Raw genomic sequence first — 22,581 nt, forward strand, 5'->3', positions numbered from 1 at the left:
TGTAATCAAAGAATTAGCATAAAATATGCCGGCGTGTCCATTATGTCCCGATGGGTGTCCATTTCGCCCCGTACCTTCTCTGCCAGCCCTAAAAAAACACACGATTTACAATTCATTATTTCTTCACAATAAAGACATTCTACCTGCTGTAAATGATTGAAATACGTAGGAAATAAACTAAAGTTGTAAGCCAACTAATAATATGTTAAGTTTTTCTCTGTTATACAGGCCTAACGTACTCATTTGCTTAGGGTGTCCATTATGCCCCTAATTCCCCGTAACCAATAAATTTTTAAATTTTAAAGTGAAATTAGAATCCTCCAGAAATTTCTTACCAAATCCGCTTAGCTTAATTGTCTGGATATTTTTTCATCAAATACATTGATTATTTATCAACTCTACTCCCCCATTGATAAGTCAACGAGCACTGTGACAAAAGAAGAAAATGAGATTTGTTCCATTCTAGAGTATTCTCAGAATTCAGGAACACTTCGGCTTATGGCTCTTGACTACATATTCGACGAGAAAGGCACTATCACCACTAGGTGGATTAATCTGGGTTTTTTTGTAATAGAACTTATACCTAAGGCTTCCATATGAAGCTTCGTCTGAGGTTTTATATTAACTACAAAAAATATGAAAAATCTGTATATGTTCAGAGTGTCATTTGGAAATGTATCATATTTTGATCAATAAAAGTGCCAGGTGTTTTCAACGTTTTTAAACTCTCTTAATGTAGTATTTTTATACAGGACCTACTAAACTACATATGAAGAGTAGGTCATATGTATTTTTCGTTAAGTTAATGCACTATTATTGGTGGAAAACGTTTGGCAGATTATATGTGCAAAATAAGGTAAATTTTTATAAATCGTCAACTACATAAGCACATTTTTCATATTTTTTGTAATGAATATAAAACCTCAAAAGAAGCTCCATATGAAAACCTTAGGTATCAGCTATAACACACAAAAAAATGAAAAAGTTTAATCGAGTACATACTGAGATATAATGTTTTAAAAATGCGTTTATAAATCTTATAAGTTTTTCTAAAAGTTCTATAACTTTCAGAAAACTTATTCGATCTCGCTCAAAGTTTTACCAATAGAGCTTTAATATATAATTCATGATTGGTCAAAATTTCACCGTTTTTGATTGACGTATAAAAAAGTTATGAACATTTGAATGAAAAATTATTTTGACCAAAAAATGGCTGTACGGACAATTGTTTGATACACTGTATGTCGCCCACCGGATTCGAACCGATAGCCGCTGAGTGAGGATCCTTCACTCTACCGTGCAATGTATAAATTTTATTATTTGTTGTACAAATGTAACTGTTTTCTATTTATTTTTCAACAAATTTTGATCTCTCACCCCATATTACACTACTTCTGGAGAGCTTTGCATTAGTAGTGTGTACACACAGAAATGCTATTTAATGTTTCTATTTTCAACCATGGTTCTCCTCTCTCGGGTGCTGGTCCATACCAGCAACCAGCAAATATGATGCCGGCGATGTGTGCCGTTGTTTATGTTTATTATTTATGGTTTGATTAACACCCTCCTATAGCGTCTAGCAGTCTTTCTGCATTTGCATGGTATGGCGACGACGACACCAGAGGAATAAACATTCGGAAAGGCTCGACCGACGAATGCTGGAAAGACGGCATCTTGGTCAAGAATTTCATTTCACGCATCATCGTGTTGGAGATGGACGTCCCTCTGCGATCGATGAAGATGTCTCCTCCGTGTTGTGACGAGAATGATGACTAATTTTGACAAATTATCGCTTCGGTGACGGGGGAGCGTGTTGTTTGGCTGTCAAATCGGTCAAATGCGATGTATACAAACAGACTCGTTGTTTACGGATTGGGTCGAACTTTAAAAATGCATTGGGGCGGTAGCCAGCCAGCCTCCTGCTCAACTTGAGTGTTACCATTGTACGTACACTTAGCGAAGTAAACTACCGAAATTCATCAAAATACCTTATGAAATTTAGCCATAAGTGTATGGATGCCATGAGAATACCTTATGAAAATTGATGATTCTCGATATGACCTAATTACATAAGATAAACTTATGAAAAGAACAGAAAAATGGTAAAATGATGCACACTGGAATCGATCCATGGACGTCGAGATCACTGAGCTCGTGCCCAACACACACAGCTATCGACACTTGAGAATATGGTGTTGCTGAATGCGTATAAGAGCCAAGCTGTGAGTCGATTCTGCGCCATAAAGCGACCTTATGAAGTTCATTCTAATCGTTATGAATTGTTTAACGGCCATTTCATAAGTTAGACCTTATGATAATCTTAGGTTTATTTGGCTGAGTGTACTGTATTTACAGGCAGGTCTTTGCGACCGGAAAGAAATTTGATCCATGCCAGTAGGTAGTGCTAACTTCGATCGACGACCGACAGTTGATCGAAGAACAATGGATTGGGGTTTATCGCCTCCGCCACGTGCACAGCGTGGTGGCGATTGTCAGTGTTGCGTCGGCGGTGCACCGCATTATGTCGCAATACCATCCACGCACTTTTGCGTTTGGTGTTGCTGGACATCTATAGTAGGTGGATGGAAGTGTGAAGCGCGGCAATGTGTGGCAAGCATACATATATTCGAGCAGTGTCACGTTCGTAGCAGTAATAAACTTCGATGAGCATTTTTCAACTTTTTGTATTTCGATATGGTTTAAAGTGTCAAACAGTAGAATCACAGACAAACAGACGTAACTCTCTTCAAAACAAACTAACTTTAAAGGCACAAATCTAACGAACGAAGCATCGAACCAAGCCATACTTGTTTATCCTGGCTTTGCTCACTTGCAAAAAAAGGCAGCTTTTCCAAAGCGAGAACATTTATTTACGAGTTAAGATTGGTCTTCTTGAAAACGTGAGTAGGGGACCAAGTCGGCCATTGTGGCAGCCATATTTGCATTATCTGATGTTTCTCCTCAGCGATCAATTCATATTTCATATGATTTCTGGGAATCTTCCACCAGAGGCGCTAGTGTTCGATCGCTTTGACGTTTGCCAGTGTACACGTTGCTGAATGATGCAAGCGTGCGTGTTAGACAAATGTCAAAACGAAATTCATCATGGCCAACAGCGTCTCGCGCGGTTTTACCAACAGGTTGCTGCTTAAAGCAGTGTGCTCATAAAAAAAAACTCGCCAAAGTTTTTGATGAATTTCCTTTAAAAGTTACGCCTGTTTGTCTGTGGTTAAATGGATTCTCTTCATTAGGTGATTTCAAAACTGCATTCTCCATCCTAGGCAGAGCGTTGCGACAAGTTTCGTTGGCGTTTCAATGGAATTACGGGGATTTCATGGATGTTTCAATAGTATGAGGGGGCTTTAAAACCCCCTCAAATACTCCTGAGACCTTCTGGAAACCTCCTGAAATTCCGTCGGTCCTACCGAAACCCAGAAGAACATTCTGAAGCGCCTTCGAGATGGCATGAAGTGCCTTTGAGACCCCCTGAATCACATCTTCATTCCTGGAACGCCCTTGAGACCTCCTGGTACACCCGGAGACCTCCTGAAGGTATCTTGAGGTATCCTCCTAAACGCCTCTAGGACACCCTGAGCAGCCCTTTTTATGCACCTGAGCTCAACATTAGTATGGGAAAACTGTAGAATTCTATGCATTCTCGATAAAGTAGTCTTCGCCTTAATGTTTATTCTAGCTGCGATAATTGAATTTTATTGGCTTTTCTCGGTGAACTTAATGTTTTCATATCGAGCGAACGTTACTTATTTGATTTTTCGCGCTTTCATCTCGTATGCTCCTATTGTGTCCAAATGATCTTATTCAATAGGAGCATACGAGATGAAAGCGCGAAAAATCAAATAAGTAACGTTCGCTCGATATGAATATCTGAACAAGTGTCACAGATCGATAGAACCGAAATCAAAGCCGAACAACATTTAACAGATCACAACCACGATCTTTTTGCCTGTCTAGGGCTAGTAGTCATCATCAAACTACTAGTACCTAGCCGTTCAACACGAGGACGTTAGGCAAAGGGGTCGTCGTTGTGATTGTGTTGTTCAATTATGGCCCTCTGTTAATTTTCAACTTCTATTCAATTTCTCTCGTCGCACACTTGCGATTCTATCCACTGTTTCTTTCATTACTTTCATTACTCCCTCCTTCTTTGAGTAGTATTAAGTTCACCGAGAAAAGCCAATAAAATTCAATTTTCATAAAGTCATGCGGTGATTAAACCTAGAAAGTTATTCTAGCTGCGTTTCGGGGTACTCGATAAACACTTAATAAAATAAATTGACTTCAACCTGAATCTTCAGAATGTTCTGCTGTTTTAACCTGCTGAGATAAGGCTCTCCTAACGTTGCATGCATTTTCACAGTGCCACATACATACATATATACATACATACATTTATTTGCTCAACAACACATTTAGGACAAGACATAATCAACAATAGTACGCCACAATACTCGGTTTGTGGCTGCCATTCTCCATCTCGGTTGCGCCCAATGCAATGCTCGCCAAGTCACGCTCCACCTGGTCCGCCCATCGTGCTCTCTGCGCTCCACGCCTTCTTGTGCCAACCGGATCAGTTGCCAAACACCAGCTTTGCAGGGTTGTTGTCCGGCATTCTTGCAACATGCCCTGCCCACCGTATCCTTCCGGTTTTGGCCACCTTCTGGATGCTGGGTTCGCCGTAAAGTTCAGCGAGCTCGTGGTTACTCCTTCACCGCCACACACCATGCTCCTGCACGCCGCCGAAGATCGTCCTTAGCACGCGTCACTCTAAAATTCCGAGTGCTTACAGGTCCTCCTCGAGCATGCTCCATGTCTCATGTCCGTAGAGGACCACCGGTCTTATGTATTAGCGTTTTGTACATGGTGCATTTGGTGCGTGGGTGAATCTGTTTAGACCGCAGTAGGCCAGACTTTCGCTGATGATGCGCCTTGGAATTACACGACTCACGTTGTTGTCAGCCGTCGTTCGGTAAGGAACCGAGGTAGACGAATTCCTCCACCACCTCGAAGGTATTCCCGTCTATTGTAACACTACTACCCAGACGGATGCGGTCATTTCCGGTTCCGCCTACCAACATGTACTTTGTTTTTGAGACATTCATTACCAGTCCAATCTTTGCTTCCAAATTTGTCTTCCAAATTTTCTGGCGATAATGTCCATGTCGTCCGCAAAACACACAAATTGACCAGATTTAGTGAAAATCGTTCCCCGGCTTGGCGCATTACAGAGCGATGTTGAAGAGTAGGCATGAGAGTCCGTCACCTCGTCGCAGTCCCCGACGAGATTCGAATGAACTGTCGTATGCCGCTTTGAAGTCGAAGAACAGGTGATGCGTTGGGACCTGGAATTCACGACATTTCTGGAGGATTTGCCGTGCGGTGAAGATCTGATCCGTTGTCGACCGGCCGTCGATAAAGCCGGCTTTATAACTTCCCACGAACTCATTCGTTTTAGGTGACAGACGACGGAAGTTGATCGGGGATTGCACTTTGTAGGCAGCATTCAAAATAGTGATCGCTCTGAAGTTCTCAGATACCAAATGGCCGCCTTTCTTTTGAATGGGGCAGATTACCCCTTCCTTCCACTCCTCCAGTAGCTGTTCGGTTTCCCAGGTCCTGGCTATGAGCCGGTGCAGACAGGTAGCCAACTTTTCTGGGCCCATCTTGATGAGTTTAGCTGCGATACCTTCCTTTCCAACTTTCGTCCCGCCCTGGTGCTGATCGAAGTGCTGGTCCCATATTTGGATCACCTCACGTCCGTACGTCAAGTGGCCTCCGTCTTTATCTCTGCATATTTCGGCAAATTGGCGATGCCACAAATTTCTCAAATGTAGAGAACGTGCCTCTGGAGCAGACCTACAGATACCTGATACCTGTACCTGTCTATGATGCGGTTCGAATTCCATCAAACAAAACAGATGGTGGATGCAATTCGCATAATACAGTAGTACTAGATAAGGAGAACTGATAATTTTAAGTGGACTTTCGTGAGTTCTTTCTGTGCGAAACCAAATAGGGGAAATTACCTATTCTCGGCCGTTTTGTTCTCTTCGTCTTTGGGGTTTTTATAAACCTTTTGAACTCAGAGTTGGACTCAAATCCTTCCCAACTAAGCTGAATCATATGACCAAGTTTCAGGCAATTTGGATGACAAAAACCCCCAATGACGAAGAGAAAAAAAATCTGCCGATAATACCCATTGTCACCCTACTACGATAGTATTGTTTTCAAGTTCTACTTTTTTATTTCATGGGAACGCAGTTTGGAAACAAGCAAGTTATAGTGAAATTGCGATAAAAAGTTATTTCAATTTAAATTATTTTTGCCAACGGTAATCCACTTTTCACGCATGTCCGCCCGAATCAATGCCTTATCAATTGTTTGATAAGATAATACGATATGTAAGCATTCAGACGGACGATCATTCGTAATCGGTAGTCAGATAGCTTCGGATCGTACGCCGCCGGAATGGATCGTTGGGTAGGAAAAGTGGCCGTAGTGACCGGTTCCAGCTCCGGTATCGGTGCCGCCGTAGCCAAGGACTTGGCCAAGGCAGGAATGGTGGTCGTTGGGCTGGCACGGCGAGTGGAGTGCGTCGAAGCTCTGAAGCAGAATTTACCGGAATCTGCTCGAAATCGACTCAATGCGTTCAAGTGCGATGTTTCGAAGGAGGAAGATATTCTTGGGACCTTCAAGTGGATCGAGGAGAAGTTCGGAGGTGTTGACGTGCTGATCAACAATGCTGGAATTCTGCCAGAGGCGGATCTGTTAGAAGCCGAAAATACTCAACTGTTGCGTGATGTAATGGATACGAATGTGATGGGGTTGGTGCTGTGCAGTCGGGAGGCTTATCAATCGATGAAGAAGCGTTCGGTCGATGGCCATGTTGTGCATATCAACAGTATTGCCGGTCGCAGAGTTCCGAATTTTCCGAAGCTGAACATTTACGTTGCGTCCAAACATGCGGTTACGGCCATCACAGAAACGATGAGGAACGAACTAAGAACAGCGGGTACGGGGATTAAGGTTACGGTATGAACATTTCTAGGGAGTGGAAAGTTCGTGAAATTCACTGTGAATTTATTTTGTTACAGAGCATCAGCCCCGGTATGGTTGAGACAGAAATCTTACCAGATTCAATCCGTTCTACAATGCCAATGTTGAAATCTGAGGATATTTCAGAAGCCGTACTGTATGTACTTGGGACGCCTCCACGAGTACAAATCCATGAATTGATAATTAAACCGATAGGGGAAACTATGTAATGCTAGAATATGTTTTTAATGAATGTATACGATGCCATTTCAGTGGTGAGAATGAGCACCACAAATGAATTCTATTAAACAAATTCCATCATTAAAAAATAAAATAATTATTAATCTTGCTCGACCAGCTACTGTCATCGTTATTATAACGACATCAGTATCGCATTTCAGCTAGACAATGCTTTTTCACGTTTGATAAGATAGAGAGGTCAGTATATTTTTATAATCATGCAGCATTAGGAATATTGATTTCAACATTTCGTGGAGATTGGATTTGCTCCGGGGTTGACTCGTTGGGTGGGAAAAGCAGCCGTGGTGACCGAATCCAGCTTAGGAACTGGCGCCACGGTGCTCCCCAGACCGTTATTATAAAATAAAAATCTCCATCCAACCGGTGCCCATCATTCGTTTTCTATGACTATCCTGCATGTCTGGGCAAAATTTCAAAAAAAAATCGTAGGACCCATTTTGGAGTTACGCCCTTATAAAGGGCGTAAAGTCCTGTTTTCAAGGAAAGAATCTAAATATTTATGTACTCTGCCATTTTTTATAAGAATTTGATGAAATATTCACGCGAACAATCGTTTTGCATAGAGTATCAGTTGTGTTGAACATAGTTTTGGCTGATTTGTTGATGAAAATATGAGTATTTAAGTGTTGTAATGAGAATAAGTTCGTACTTCTATATGAATATTTCAATCGAGATCAACTTCAACAAAGATGAAACTGCGTGAAAGAAATTTCAAGAAAACGAAACATATGAAGATATGTATGTACCTAATACATGATAAAAGGTGAAACTTAAAAAGAATATTACGTTAAGAAAGGAGAAATTCTAGAAGAAAATTAGAGCAATGGAATTTCATGCATATAAGTTCATTTCCACACATCAATGAAAAATATATGTCAGAAATAAGTATGTGGCCAAGCAAACCCCAACTCAAGTAACTCATTCAGGGAATGGGCTTCAAAAATGTTTGCAATAAGATATTATTGCAGGGGCCTAATTCCCACTTCTAACGTACACACAAAAATGAGAGCACTTCATTTATCAGGGACGCACAGTGGAGCACCTAGAACATCAAAACTGATCAAAATTATGTTAACGTATTTTCGCAACCCAAATACAACCCAAATTAGTAATGAATCGTATTTCATAGTTTTCAATGAATTTTATAACAATAAATTCACCTAGCAGTAAGAAACAACCAACCTAACCGACTTCAACAAGATTTTTTTTTTAAATAATACAACCATTGCATAGAAAATCGATATAGTGTGTCTTCGAACATCGTGATACTTGGTGGTTTTGTAGTTTATCGAAAATAATTAGACTCGTATTTTTTTTCATTTCGTCATTAGGGTGACCAATTTTATGATTGTAAAAATCAAGATTATTCGAAACCAATTTTTTTCCAAAAAATCACAGCTTTTGAACCAGTTGACCGACTTTAAACTTTATTTTTTTTTTGCTTGAAAGCTGTTGAATTCTAGTTATCAGCAAAAATACGTTCAGAGGGCCAAATACATAGTGTTTTTAGGAAAATAATATCATATAATAATGTAATTATCACGATTTTTTCAAAGTGTTGCAACTTTTGAAATCGGAAACATCCGGAAGGTTTTATTTCTGCATTTGAAAGAGGAACAATAGTTTTATCATACACTAAAAGCAGATTTCCCGGAAACAGCCGGAAAATCAACTTATTTCATTTTGAATGTATTTTTTTCAATATTTTCATATATTGTATGTAAACTTAACGTCAATTTGTTTGGGTTTCAAATTAACAGAATAACAACATTAACCTTCTGTAACAAACTGCATCGTTGAATTGATTGACTATCAATTTTATTCACTTTGTACGGTCAAAACTAGCACACGCTGTGAGTTATATCAAAGAAAACGGCTCAAATTCAGCTTCACTAAACCTCTTCTGATAAGCGTAAACAAAACATTTGGACACTGCTTAGCTGTCAAACGATTACACGATAACTACACTTGGCAAAAACACAACAGAAAACCCGATTACTTCATTTTGAGTTTTTCCACTTATGATCAGGTTTTGATATGATTTACTCCAATGTGGGACGTAAGCCAATTGGACCAGAAATCTCATTGGACTTATATTTAGCCTAAACTGATATAAATAAAAAAAAAAAATATAAATGATACAGGATACAATGTCAATGCATCTGATAAATTTCTATAAACGTTTTTATTTCCTTAAAAAAAGATATTTCAAGTTATCAGTTGATCTCAAATGTTGATTGAATGAATTTAAGGCTAAAAAATCTTTGCGCACTCGAGCTTCGCCCATCTATTTGACACATATGTCCAACTACTATTCAAATTTTTTTTTTACCTGTATTAACGAGATTTTTAGCCCTGGGCTAGTTCATCTGTGGACCCACGTTTTACTTCCCTTCCGAAGGAAGAACTCACATTTTGTGAGTTTGTCGGGAGTGGGATTCGATCCCAGGTCCTCGGCGTGATAGTCAAGTGTTCTAACCATCCAACCAGATCCGCTCCACACTATTCAAATTTGTACATACCAGAAAAAGGAAGGAAAGTGGAAGCCAATTTTATTAATAATATGAGTTCTAGATTTTCTAAGAGAGATGCATAGTGCACAATCGCCTGTTTTTCATGTTATTTTTAAAACGATATTGGCGTTCATAGTTTCTACAATTCCACAGTCAAAAGAATTTACTGAGGGCTCGTTTATAATCTACGTTGACTCGAAGAAGGATGATGCCAAAGTGTACGGTTTATACAAATTAAAAAAAAAATGGGAGGACCAAAGTCAACGGGAGGGAAGGGGTTGGAGATAATCAAAATTGGTTCTACGTAGACTATGGACAGCGCTCATGTTAAAATAAGCTGCGCAAACTCATTGAAGAAATTACTCATCTAAAGCATGTGCACTCCCGATCAAAAGTTTGGGGTCACCCCCTCAAAAACATGTCATTTTTTTAGGCCCATATCTCCGCCAATTTGCGTCCGATTTCAAAACCCTAGTTTTCATTCAAAAGATAATAAGTCAAAGAAACTTTGAACATGATTTAAAAGAAAATTTTTCAAAAAACTTTGCAAGTAAACTTAACCAAAAGTTGCCGAATTTTCTAAAAAATGAATATTAACTTACGGCAGTGTCGCTGGAAATTGGGTGGACCAAATTTTAAGATTGAGAGCGGTAATATAACCCATTTTCTGTTAGCTTTCACCTGCTTTTTATAGAGCTTAGCTAAAAAATCTAGAAAAAAAGTTATTAAGTAAATTAGCCCTTGATGTCATCGACCAAAAGTTTGGGATCACCCCTCAATATGATTTATCAGCCAAAAGTTTGGGGTCACTTTCGTAAAACGTGGCAAAGTGATTTGGTGATATCTTCGTCATCTATAGTTCTATTTCAATTCTTTTTGGCTCATTTCAAAGATAACTAACTAAATTTACGTTTGATGTTTTAACTTAACAAATTTAACGATTTTTGTATATAAAAATGTTATGTAAAGTTAACACATTTCACCACATTTCAAAATATGAGGCAACTTTACGTTAAGTTTTAGTATGTAAATTTCAAAAAATATGTGTGGTTCAATGTCTATGCAGTAAGTATCATTCATTATGTTTCAAATAAGCCATGAAGAATTAAAATTTAATGAAAGATGACAAAGATATCAATAAATCACTTTTCCATGTTTTACGATAGTGTCCCCAAACTTTTGGTCGATGACATCAAGGGCTAATTTACTTAATAACTTTTTTTTCTAGATTTTTTAGCTAAGTTCTGTTTAAAGCAGTTGAAAACTATTAGAAAATGGGTTATATTACCGCTCTCATCTTAAAAATTGGTCGACCCAATTTCCAGCGACACTGCCGTAAGTTTATATGAATTTTTTAGAAAATTCGGCAACTTTGAGTTAAGTTTAAATACAAAGTTTTTTGAAAAACTTTATTTTAAATCATGTTCAAAGTTTCTTTGACTTATTATCTTTTGAATGAAACCTAGGGTTTTGAAATCGGACGCAAATTGGCGGAGATATGGGCTTAAAAAAATGACATGTTTTTGAGAAGGTGACCCCAAACTTTTGATCGGGAGTGTATGTATGTCTCTTAAAAAAGTAATACCCCGACTTAGTTCGGCTTAAGAGTTATTCCAAGACTTTTCTTTCACATTGTTTACATGTTCTTAAGTTTATCATGAGACCATCCTCCTCCTCTCCTCTTCTTGGCGTAACGTCCTCACTGGGACAAAGCCTGCTTCTCAGCTTAGTGTTCAATGAGCACTTCCACAGTTTTTAACTGAGAGCTTCCTCTGCCAATGACCATTTTGCATGTGTATATCGTGTTGCAGGTACGAAGATACTCTATGCCCAAGGAAGTCAAGGAAATTTCCTTTACGAAAAGATCCTGGACCGACCGGGAATCTATCCCGTCACCCTCAGCATGGTCATGCTGAATACCCGTGCGTTTACCGCCTCGGCTATATGGGCACATGTGACACATAAAAAATAAAAGATTCTGCGGTCAACCGGCTCCGAACCAAGAACCTTGTTATTGTTATAATCGCATGATGACCAATCAGCTATCGAATTATTTTCTATATAAGAAGACCAATCACAGTAAAGAGACGGTTGTGGTGTGATATTCATGTTTTAACATAGTAAATTTAAAAACGATTTTGTGGTCTTTAGCTTCGCAAAGTGATTTTCAGTGTATAGTTATTATTATTTATACACTACTTTTATATTTAAAATATTACGTATATCTGGCTAAATGCCATTCTCATTGGAAATATATAATTCACTACATTTTAGAGTTCCTGATTTTATGCATACGTGATTCGTTATTTTTGGCGAAAAAAACTAGTATGTTAAGGCGCTGTCCATAAACTACGTAGACTCATTTGTGACCATCTCAGAAAGGGGGTTTCCCATATGAATGCCCCCTGGGTGCCGTTGCCATAGTAACCGTCATTATTATACATTCTTATGCACAATATTGGTTCTGAGCAGCTCTTTCAATGCAGGGCAAGATGCAGGGCATAAAAAAGGTACATAGATGTAAAGTGCATAAACATAAACTGAACAAAATGAAGTTATAATGTACTTGCATGTGTGCAAACAAAGTTTAGTTATCGTTGTATATGAGATTTAACATAACGAGTTAAACAAGAAGTGAACAAAACTGAAAAGTTGTGAGTCATTTTTTCAGAAATTTATTCTGGGATTTCTTTAAAAAATCTTTCCGTGATTTATTCAGAAATGATTTCGTTTTTTTTTTGGGAAACTCTTCCAAAAATTCCTTCAGAAATTCTTCCATTGATTCCTTTTTTCCATGGATGCTTCCAACAATTTTCCTAGGAATTATTTAAAGGATTCTTTGAAAAATATCTATGATGGAATTTTTCAAAAAAAAAAAAATCTTGCGTGGATTGCTTCAGAATTTCTTCAATGATTATTTCCAGAAATTCATCCAGGGTTTTTTTTTTGGGAATTCGTCCAGTGGTTATTATTCAGATGTTTCTCGTCAGAGCTTTCTTTAGAAAAACCTACAGAAATTTCTTCAGGAATACTTTTGTTTTTATTCAGTAACATTTCCTTAAAATTCCTTCGGAAATTCCTCTCTGAATTGCTTCTTCTAGGTTCTTCTAGGGCTTCTATTGGAAATTGTACCGTACAGGTAATAAAGAAAGTCTCTTTCTCTGAAGTCGTTGTCTAATATTGTCAATCGGGGATTTTTTTAATTATCGTACAAATTGGGCCGAAGGGTTTCAGAATTTCATGAAACTTTTTCTACAGACAGGGCTCATGGATATATGACCAGAAAAAAATTGAAAAAAAATCAGGGTCGCCTATTTTCCCGGAAAACTCAGGTGGAAATTTGTTGTTTTCCCCCAACACTACTTTCTTTGAAAATTCATATCTCAAGAACGATGCATCGTAGAAACAAAGTTTTTTCTAGAAAATGAAAGCAAATTTTCTCAGAAATTCAAAAAAATATGAGCTGGAAAAAGTTTTCCACAAAATTTCCCACAGTTGAGAAAATTCGTAAAGAAAAGTTGGAAAAACTATGCCCGACCTCGTGGAAAATTTACAAAAAATATTTTTGAGAGCTTATTTTAGCGATCAATGATTGTTCCTTTTTTTTTATCTGTATTAACGAGATTTTTAGGCCTAGGCTAGTTCATCTCGGGACCCACGCTTTACTTCCCTTCCGAAGGAAGAACTCACATTTTGTGAGTTTGTCGGGAGTGGGATTCGATCCCAGGTCCTCAGCGTGATAGTCAAGTGTTCTAACCATCACACCAGGTCCGCTCCACTTATTTGTTCCTGAGTTATGGCCAATTTTGTGAAAAATTACCATATACATATATGGTCATTTTTCACAAAATTGGCCATAACTCAGGAACGAAAAAAAAGACATTCCAAAAACTTCAGCGATCAAAGCTTATGATTGCAGCGATCAAAACTTTAGATAACCTTCTCAAAAATATTTTTTTGAAAATTTTCCGCAAATTCGGGCATAGTTTTTTTGACTTTTCTTTATGAATTTTCTCAACGGTGGAAAATTTTGTGAAAAACATTTTCCACTTCATATTTTTTTTGGATTTCTGAGAAAGTTTGCTTTCATTTTCATTAAAAAAAACTTTGTTTCTGTGATTCTTCGTTCTTGAGTTATGATTTTTCAAAAACAGGCTTATTAGGCACATTTGGACATTTTTCAACAAAATTGGTCATAACTCAAAAACGAAAAAAAAAGTCCATTCCAAAAATTTCAGCGATTAAAGCTTATGAAATAACCTTCTCAAAAATATTTTTTTGAAAATTTTGCACGAGTTCGGGCATAGTTTTTCCGGCTTTTCTTTACGAATTTTCTCAACTGTGGGAAATTTTGTGGAAACTTTTTCCAGTTCGTATTTTTTTTTTTGGATTTCTGAGAAAATTTGCTTTTATCTTCTATAAACTTTGTTTCTACGATGCTTCGTTCTTGAGGTATGATTTTTCAAAGTAAGTAGTGTCAGGGGAAAACAACAAATTTCCACCTAAGTTTTCCGGGAAAATAGGCGACCCTGATTTTTTTTTTTCATTTTTTTTGTTCATATATCCATGAGCCCTGCCTGTGGAAAAAGTTTCATGAAAATCTGAGACCCTCCGGCCCAAACCCATACGGTAATGAAAAAAAAAATCTCCATTCTCAAGAGTGAAAGTGGAATATCAGTTCATTAATTCATTCTCATAGAGTTCCACGCAATTCGATTTTTTTCTGATGGAGGTCACCCAAATAGCGATTTATGAACTAAATGGAAAATAAGTAACATCCAGAGATAAAGTTTCAAATTTCTGGAGTTCTAAAGTGATTTGGAGTGCAGTTTTCCAACTGCCATCCGTGTCACTCGCATTGTTTTTATTCGAGTTTGAAATTTGTTCACTAACGCCACTCAGTTAATGATTGGCAAAACTCTTCAAAAAATATTCGAAGTGTTACGTCTGTTTGTGTGTGGTTGTGGTCACAGTGAATGATAAATTGTAGAAAAAAAAATTTATTCATCACACAATCCTGTCGATTTTAGCAATATTCCACACTGCTACACATCGGTCGCCACTAGCTCCTACGCGTTAGAACTTTTCGCCGATCGGCTTGATCGTCAGCTCATGAATCTGCACTCGTGGAGGCGTGCCAAGCACATAAAGAACCGCATCGGAGATGTCTTCGGATTCCAAGAGCGGGTATTCAGTGCTGTCCATGATTTCAACTGGTAGGATTTCTGTTCGTACGCCTCCGGGACTGATGCTCTGCGATGAAAAAAAAAACACACACATACGATGTGAGCATCCCACCATCCCACACGATTATTAAATCAATCATACATACCGTGACCTTGATCTTCGTTCCCGCCGTCCGCAGTTCGTTCCTCATCGTTTCCGTGATGGCCGTAACCGCATGCTTGGACGCTGAATAAATATTCAATTTTGGGTAATCCACCACCTTGTGACCGGCAATACTGTTGATATGCACAATGTGACCATCGACCGAGCGCTTCTTCATCGATTGATAAGCCTCCCGACTGCACAGAACCAGACCCATCACGTTCGTATCAATCACTTCACGCAACATTTGGGTATTGTCGGCATCCAGCAAATCCGTCTGCCGAAGGATGCCGGCATTGTTGATCAGCACGTCAACTCCTCCGAACTTCTCCTCGACCCACCTGAAGGTCTTCAAAATGTCCTCTTCCTTGGACACATCGCACTTGACCGCATGCAGCAGATCCTTGGCCGAGTCCGGCAAGTCACCCTTCAGCGCTTCAACGCGTTCCACTCGACGAGCCAACCCCACAACCGCCATACCGGCCTTGGCCAAATCCTTAGCGATTGCAGCGCCAATTCCCGAGCTGGAACCGGTCACGACGGCTACCTTTCCTACCCAACGATCCATGATTGCGAGAAGACCGAGACTTTGCGCGAACTGAACCTACTGGACGACCAATTACGACTGAACTTGAGTCCGAAAATTCAAGCTCTCTTATCGCCGGTTGTCTTTCTAACGTTGATTAGAATTTATTACGATTCATCATTTCGAGATCCCACCACCGCCGCGGCTATAAATGGGCAAATGACGAAGCGAAATTTCGATGATTTAACGTGTGACGGCACCGCCTGCCTACTCGCTGGCCGTACAGCAATTGTAAAGTCAACACCGAATCGACACTGAACGCAGCTAGGGATGGACAGCGAATACACGCAATGTTTCGCAAAGATTTCAGCAACAGATAGAAAACTTGATAAGCGAACATTCCCACTGCCATTTGCTACTGAAACAGATACACGGTGAGTACTTATCAATTGTTGGATTACTGGATTTCAAACATACCTTACGATGGGAACTCGTGTGAATGTGATAATGAAGCATAAGGACTGGATTATTTTGGATCGCAAAAATGCTGAGTCGTTCTCGATGATGTAAGGGGATAGCATTTGTTTTGAAATTCTGTCGGTTCGATTCTGATGCAATTCTTGGTAAATGTTAAGCCTTTTAGCAGTTATGATACATTGTTTATATATTGGGGTAACATACCTATAAAAAGTGTGACATAGAGAGGAGGGTAGGGGTGGTTGGAAAAGGTCCAATTTTGCGTCACATAATTTGTGTATCACCTTTGCCCATTTTGACTCATCGCACAATTAGAAATGTCCCTCTCCCCTTGAATGGTACGTCATTTATGGATGGTGCTTAAGAAATACAAAAAAAAAATCAAGAACGAAGTTCAATCTCACACTGTCTACTACAACTTTGTTTCGTTCGTCGTTAATGACTGTTTAAGTTTTAACGCTCTCCAAGAAGGCTCTTCCCTTTTTGACAGAAAGCCATTTGACATAAACCATTTATCATAATCGTCATTTGACATATTGCCGTAAGTCATAAATTGTAGTTAAAGATTATAGTGGCTTGAACGCCATGGCTCTCTCTGGATCCTTTGTGACCCCTGTAGGCCACCACTTAACTCTTCTTGTCCCCGAATCCCCTCCTGAAACCCGTTTGCTCTTTTAAAGCCCTAAAAAATCCTCGTTCTCATCTTATTCCACTTTTTTCTTCTATACAACCAATTTTATGCACTTCACTTCTTCAAAATTCTCCGAAACTCACCCCCTTGTCCCTCTCTATTTCTCTAAGACACTTAGTACACCCTTGAATCTCTTTGAAACATTTCTGAAGTCCCTCTGAGACGCCCCTGATTTTCAAATCTTCTCATAACATCCTATAACATCCCGTTCTTTTTACAACTGAAAACTCAAAAAAATCTTGGTATATCCCTTGCTGAAGCCTATTAAAATTCCCTAATACCATGTGTATACCTGCTCTGAAACTTCAGTCCTGAGTTTTCTTTCCCACATTAAACTCATCTTTTCCACTGAAGCCCCTCGTACAATCCTTCAGTAACACCTCTTGCACTACCCCTTCTACTGCTTATTCCTTTCGTGACGAACCAGCACAATTGTGCTGTTGAGCAATAACAGTTTTGCATAATTTTTTCATCTGTTTAGTCTTCGTTTTATGTAATGTAAACTGTTTTATGCAATTCAGTATCATAATTTCTATTTTATGTAACTCATTTTGGTATGATAAGGGGCTGTCCATAAACCACGTGGTCATTTTTTTGGGACTTTTCAACCCCCCCGCGTGGTCATTAGTCCATACAAATTTTTTTATTTGTCCATACAAAATGGTCATTGGCCGAACCCCCCCCCCCCCCCTAATGACCACGTGGTTTATGGACAGCCCCTAATAGCCATTTTTTCCGAACTGGTTCATAATGCAACTTTAATGAGTTGCATAATGAAAATGAGTTGCATTATATTCATAATGCAACTCATTTGGGTTGCATTATGAATATTATGCAACTCAAATGAATTGTATAAGAGACGAACCAGCCAAGGGCTGAAAGTCTCTCAAATAAAGATAAATCAATCAATGAATTGTATAATGAAAAAATCATTGCATAAAATTTTGTATGAAACTCGTTGCAAAACTCGATTTTTTCAGCACTCTTCGTATTTATCCAACTCGGCAAGTCTCGTTAGATAAATGTACGACTCGTGCTGAAAAAATCAACTTTTTGCAACTCGTTACATAAATAACTATTAATAATTGACCCATTATGTATACTTGCATGTGTGCAAACAAACTTTTGTCTACGTTGCATGTTAGATTTACCACAACAAGTTAAACAAAAAGTGGACAAATTCCGTTAAACATTAAAATGTTTTATCTGTCGCATATATTTTATTTCCGATTTATAAAGGTAGTCAAAGCTAGAAATCGAACGTTGAAGACTAGTTCTTCCAAATGAGGATCAATAATTGTTGTTTTGTTGGGAAATATAAGAGTTCTGGAAAGTCAAAGTTGTGCAATTTGTATGGAAAATTCACTTTTTTGCGCTCCGTCCCGAAAGGGTTTTAGTACGGTTGCCTTCGTTTCCACATAATCTCTTCAGAATTTTCTAACCGAAGGTTTCGGAGTTTTAAAAAAGACTGCACATCATAACAGTTGAGTCAAGACTAACTTTTTTTCCACAGAAAATGTATATCGATCACACGATCGGTACTACCCAGCAACTACCCTTTGGACCTACACACTATTTCTGCAAACCTTAGCACTCAACGTTCGTGACTCGGTGCACTGACCGGTGTGCTGTCCGGGTCGCGTTTCCTTCATGGTGGAGGACCGTGGTTTGATTGCTAACTTCCTCTGAAATCCTCCTTATACCAGCGTAAAACATATTTTAAAACATCCAAAAGCCCCCCCACACTTTGCAATTTCCTTTGCATGTTCTCTTTCTTTCCCGCTTTAACCCTTTGTAACCGAAGGTATCATATATGATCCCGGCTATGGAACCGTGCATAGCAAACGTGTTCGATACCAGCGAGGTTGCAAACTCCTCATCTTTCACGCTTTGAATTCCCCCGCAAATCCACTCCATTACAACCCACGGTGTTCAACAATTAGAAGGTGATATATTCAGTGGGCCCATATAGCCACCGCTGTAAAGGCGTGTTTATCCAGCATGACCATGTTGGAGGTGCCGGGTGCGATACCCGGTCGGTACAGAAATTTTTCGTAAAGGAAATTTCTTTGACTTCCTTGGGCATAGAGTGTCTTCGTGCCTCCCGACTAGGCGATCATAATAAAATTATATCATAATATGTTGTTATGTTATACAGATTTTTTCTAACATAGACAGTTATAATTTAGATGCAGGATGTTGTTAAAATAACAAAAATTCTAACTAAAAATCATAAGAGTTCTAACAAAAGTGTATCAGAGTTTGTTACAAATACATCAAAAATATATCAAGCCCTGTTCTAAGTTTTTGATAAAATATATCAAAATTGTAATACTGTTTGATATTTTCAATTAGGGTAAAAATCAAATAGGGTAAAAACTAAATTTTTTATACTCATTTTTCGGTAATTATTTTTTTAGTGTGTTATTCTATTTTTAGAAAATAATAGACCACATAAAAAAACTTTCGAGTTCATTTTATAAACTTGCAAACTCGGACGGGATTTGAACCACCAATCCTGCCATCATAAATTTTCAGTCGCCTTTACCAATGAGGCTATCATAGCACCTGAAGTGAGTGACGAAAGAAGCTTTACTGGTTCTACGTATTGTCAGTTTCCCTATTCCCCCATCTCTTGTTTGTCAGTCGCAGGACAAAAATAGACAGAGATTTGGATGCAAGATCAAACAACGAACTTCTCTCTCTCTTACCAACAGCGCTATCGCGGTGCGCAGACATGCGCACTGAAACACTAATAACAGTGGTGGCGTTCGCATGGCCCGTCGTCGGCTGTTTGCAAGGAACAAAGAGAACGACGAAAAAATTATTAATGATTGAGCTTCGTCATGAGGTGCATTTTGGCGGCGACAAAGATTCTTTCCGGACGGAGATGACTTCAATTGAGCAGAATTGTCTGTATAGTTGACATTTGTATTGATTAGAATTATTTAGTACTACATATACCCTCTCCACGCTCACTAACATTCATTACTTCATAAAACATAGTCTGTTCGGTACTTTTTGATGTTATAATAAGAAGTTAGAATAGCAGTACTGTTAAAATGACAACTATGTTTACTCAATTTTGAGATTAAAAAAAACTCATGTGGTATCACTTTTTAAAGCTAAATTTTTGTCTTAACCTATAAGAATTGGGAATCGTAGAAAAGTGATATGAATTTGGCACCGTAAGGGAGCGTCCATAAATTACGTCACGCTTTTAGGGGGGAGGGGGGGTTTAGCAAAGCGTGACAGTCCATACAAAAATTTCAGAGGTCTCATACAAAAAGTGTGACATAGGGGGGAGGGGGGGTTGAAAATGAGCAATTTTTGCGTGACGTAATTTATGGACGCTCCCTAACGGGACTGCTCAAAAACTCAAATTGAAGCAATGAATCAAATAAAAAATACGGAAGAGTCTGATAAAGTTTCTAGAAGTTCCAATGCCTTTATTTTTTACTTCATAATATAAAACAGCAGTCAATAAACTAACGAAGGTTAACTATGTAATGGTTATATCTGCGATAAATGTTCTCCGATTTCGACAATATTGATCTCATTTAATCCGTGGAATTTTCCATAGACTAGCTGCAATAGCATATCTGCCCAGTCTTGGCCCAAAGTATTGACTTCAAAGTAATCATTACGGAGCAATGAGAGTATATTACAGGTGGGGAAGAAGAAGAGATGGCTATGTATTAGTAAGCAAAGAAAAATGTAAACACAAATAGTGACGTCACTATTTGACACGCGTTCTTATGGGAGCTCGCTTCGCTTGTAGTAGTGACATGTTTTGCACCAAACACGGATCTCACGCACACGAAGTATCTTCTTCCACACCTTCATTAGACTCTCATTGATTACGGAGCATGTTTGACGAGAGACCATGTCTTTTCAATACGCTACCCGACTAGGCGATCATAACAAAATTATATCATAATATGTTATTATGTTATACATATTTTTTCTAACATAGGCAGATATAATTTAGATGCAGGATGTTGTTAAAATAACAAAAATTCTAACTAAAAATCATGAGGGTTCTAACAAAAGTGTATCAGAGTTTGTTACAAATACATCAAAAATATATCAAGCCCTGTTCTAAGTTTTTGATAAAATATATCAAAATTATAATACAGTTTGATATTTTCAATTAGGGTAAAAATCAAATAGGGTAAAAACTGATTTTTTACTCATTTTTGGGTAATTATTTTAAGTGTGTTATTCTATTTTTAGAAAATAATGGGTCACATTAAAAAAAACTTTTGAGTTCATTATAAAACTTACAAACATGGACGGGTTTTGAACCACCAATCCTGCCATCGTAAATTTTCAGTCGCCTTTACCAATGAGGCTATCACAGCACTTGAAGTGCAGGACGAAAGAAGCTTTACTGGTTCTACGTATTGCCAGTTTCCCTATTCCCTCATCTCTTGTTTGTCAGTCGCAGGACAAAAATAGACAGAGATTTGAATGCAAGATCAAACAATGAACCTCTCTCTCTTACCAACAGCGCTATCGCGGTGCGCAGACATGCGCACTGAAACACTAATAACAGTGGTGGCGTTCGCATGGCCCGTCGTCGGCTATTTCCAAGGAACAAAGAGAACGACGAAAAAGTTGCTAGTCGACTATTTTTGATTGAGCTTCGTCATGGGGTGCATTTTGGCGGCGACAAAGATTCTTTCCGGACGGAGATGATTTTTTATTTTATTTTTTAATTTGTTCACGCTGCGAGAACGGCGATTATACCCGTACCTACGTGAGCGAAGGTAAAATGTGGCTTTGTTTTAATTGATCACAATTATATCATATGCCGATATGATTACTTCTGCAGATGCTGTTTAGTTTTATTCTGTTTTAGATTATTTTTAGTAAAGAAAAAAGATATTTATGATATAATGTCAAATAATATATGGTCGAATAATAATACATCGAGAGAAAAAAAATATAATAGACAAATGCAATCATCAATTGAGCAGAATTGTCTATATACATAGTAGACATTTTCATTGATTAGAATTATTTAGTAGGTACCACATTTGCTATCTCCATGCTCACTAACATTCATTACTTCATAATATATAGTCTGTTCGGTACTTTTTGACGTTATAATTAGAAGTTAGAATAGCAGTACTGTTAAAATGACATATAAATCCAACTACACAATCAATCCTGAATTGCCTGTTCGATACTTTTTTGACGAAAATAGAACAGCAAAACTTTTTCGGTAGCTACGGTAATCGATTTTACTGAGGCTCAGTACACCAACTGTCAAAAACGGGTGCAAAAGGTAAACAATCCGTTATTGCTGTATTCAGCTGTTCTATTTTCGTCAAAAAAGTACCGAACACGGTATTCAAAATTAAGTGTGTAAGGTGTAAGTTTACTCAATTTTAGATAAAAAAAAACTCATGTGCAGATGTATCACTTTTTGAAGCTAAAATTTTACTTAACCTATAAGAATTGGGAATCGTAGAAAAGTGATAGGATTTTGGCACCGTAACGGGACTGGGATATTGAAAGAAGGAAATAAATACTTAGATAAACATATCAATAGCTATGATGCTATATTTACCCAAAAACTCTAATTAAAGCAAGTTTCAATATCAACCCAATTATCTCTGATTACTGTATTTTTTCTAATCATCATAAAAATAACCCGACTAGAAAATTATATCAAGTTTGTATCATATTGTGTTATGATGTTATAATATTTTTCTCTATCTTAT

The 22,581-nt window shown here is 38.1% G+C and overlaps 2 protein-coding genes across 2 annotated transcripts; one reads left to right on the forward strand and one right to left on the reverse strand.

Moving 5' to 3' along the window:
• The first annotated feature begins 6,337 nt into the window (after positions 1-6,337).
• Positions 6,338-14,250, forward strand: LOC115267834 (farnesol dehydrogenase-like). Its single transcript, XM_029875318.2, has 2 exons — positions 6,338-7,050; positions 7,113-14,250. The coding sequence occupies exons 1-2, from the start codon at positions 6,487-6,489 to the stop codon at positions 7,281-7,283; spliced, it is 735 nt and encodes a 244-aa protein (XP_029731178.1). The 5' UTR covers positions 6,338-6,486; the 3' UTR covers positions 7,284-14,250.
• A 362-nt stretch (positions 14,251-14,612) lies between these two features.
• On the reverse strand, positions 14,613-16,001 carry LOC109399572 (farnesol dehydrogenase). Its single transcript, XM_019672047.3, has 2 exons — positions 15,160-16,001; positions 14,613-15,080 (listed from the first exon to the last, which is right to left on the reverse strand). The coding sequence occupies exons 1-2, from the start codon at positions 15,721-15,723 to the stop codon at positions 14,904-14,906; spliced, it is 741 nt and encodes a 246-aa protein (XP_019527592.2). The 5' UTR covers positions 15,724-16,001; the 3' UTR covers positions 14,613-14,903.
• Between the last annotated feature and the right edge of the window lie 6,580 nt (positions 16,002-22,581).

The sequence above is a fragment of the Aedes albopictus genome, chromosome 3 (assembly GCF_035046485.1).
Source record: "Aedes albopictus strain Foshan chromosome 3, AalbF5, whole genome shotgun sequence".
In the NCBI taxonomy this organism is placed as follows: Eukaryota; Metazoa; Arthropoda; class Insecta; order Diptera; family Culicidae; genus Aedes; species Aedes albopictus.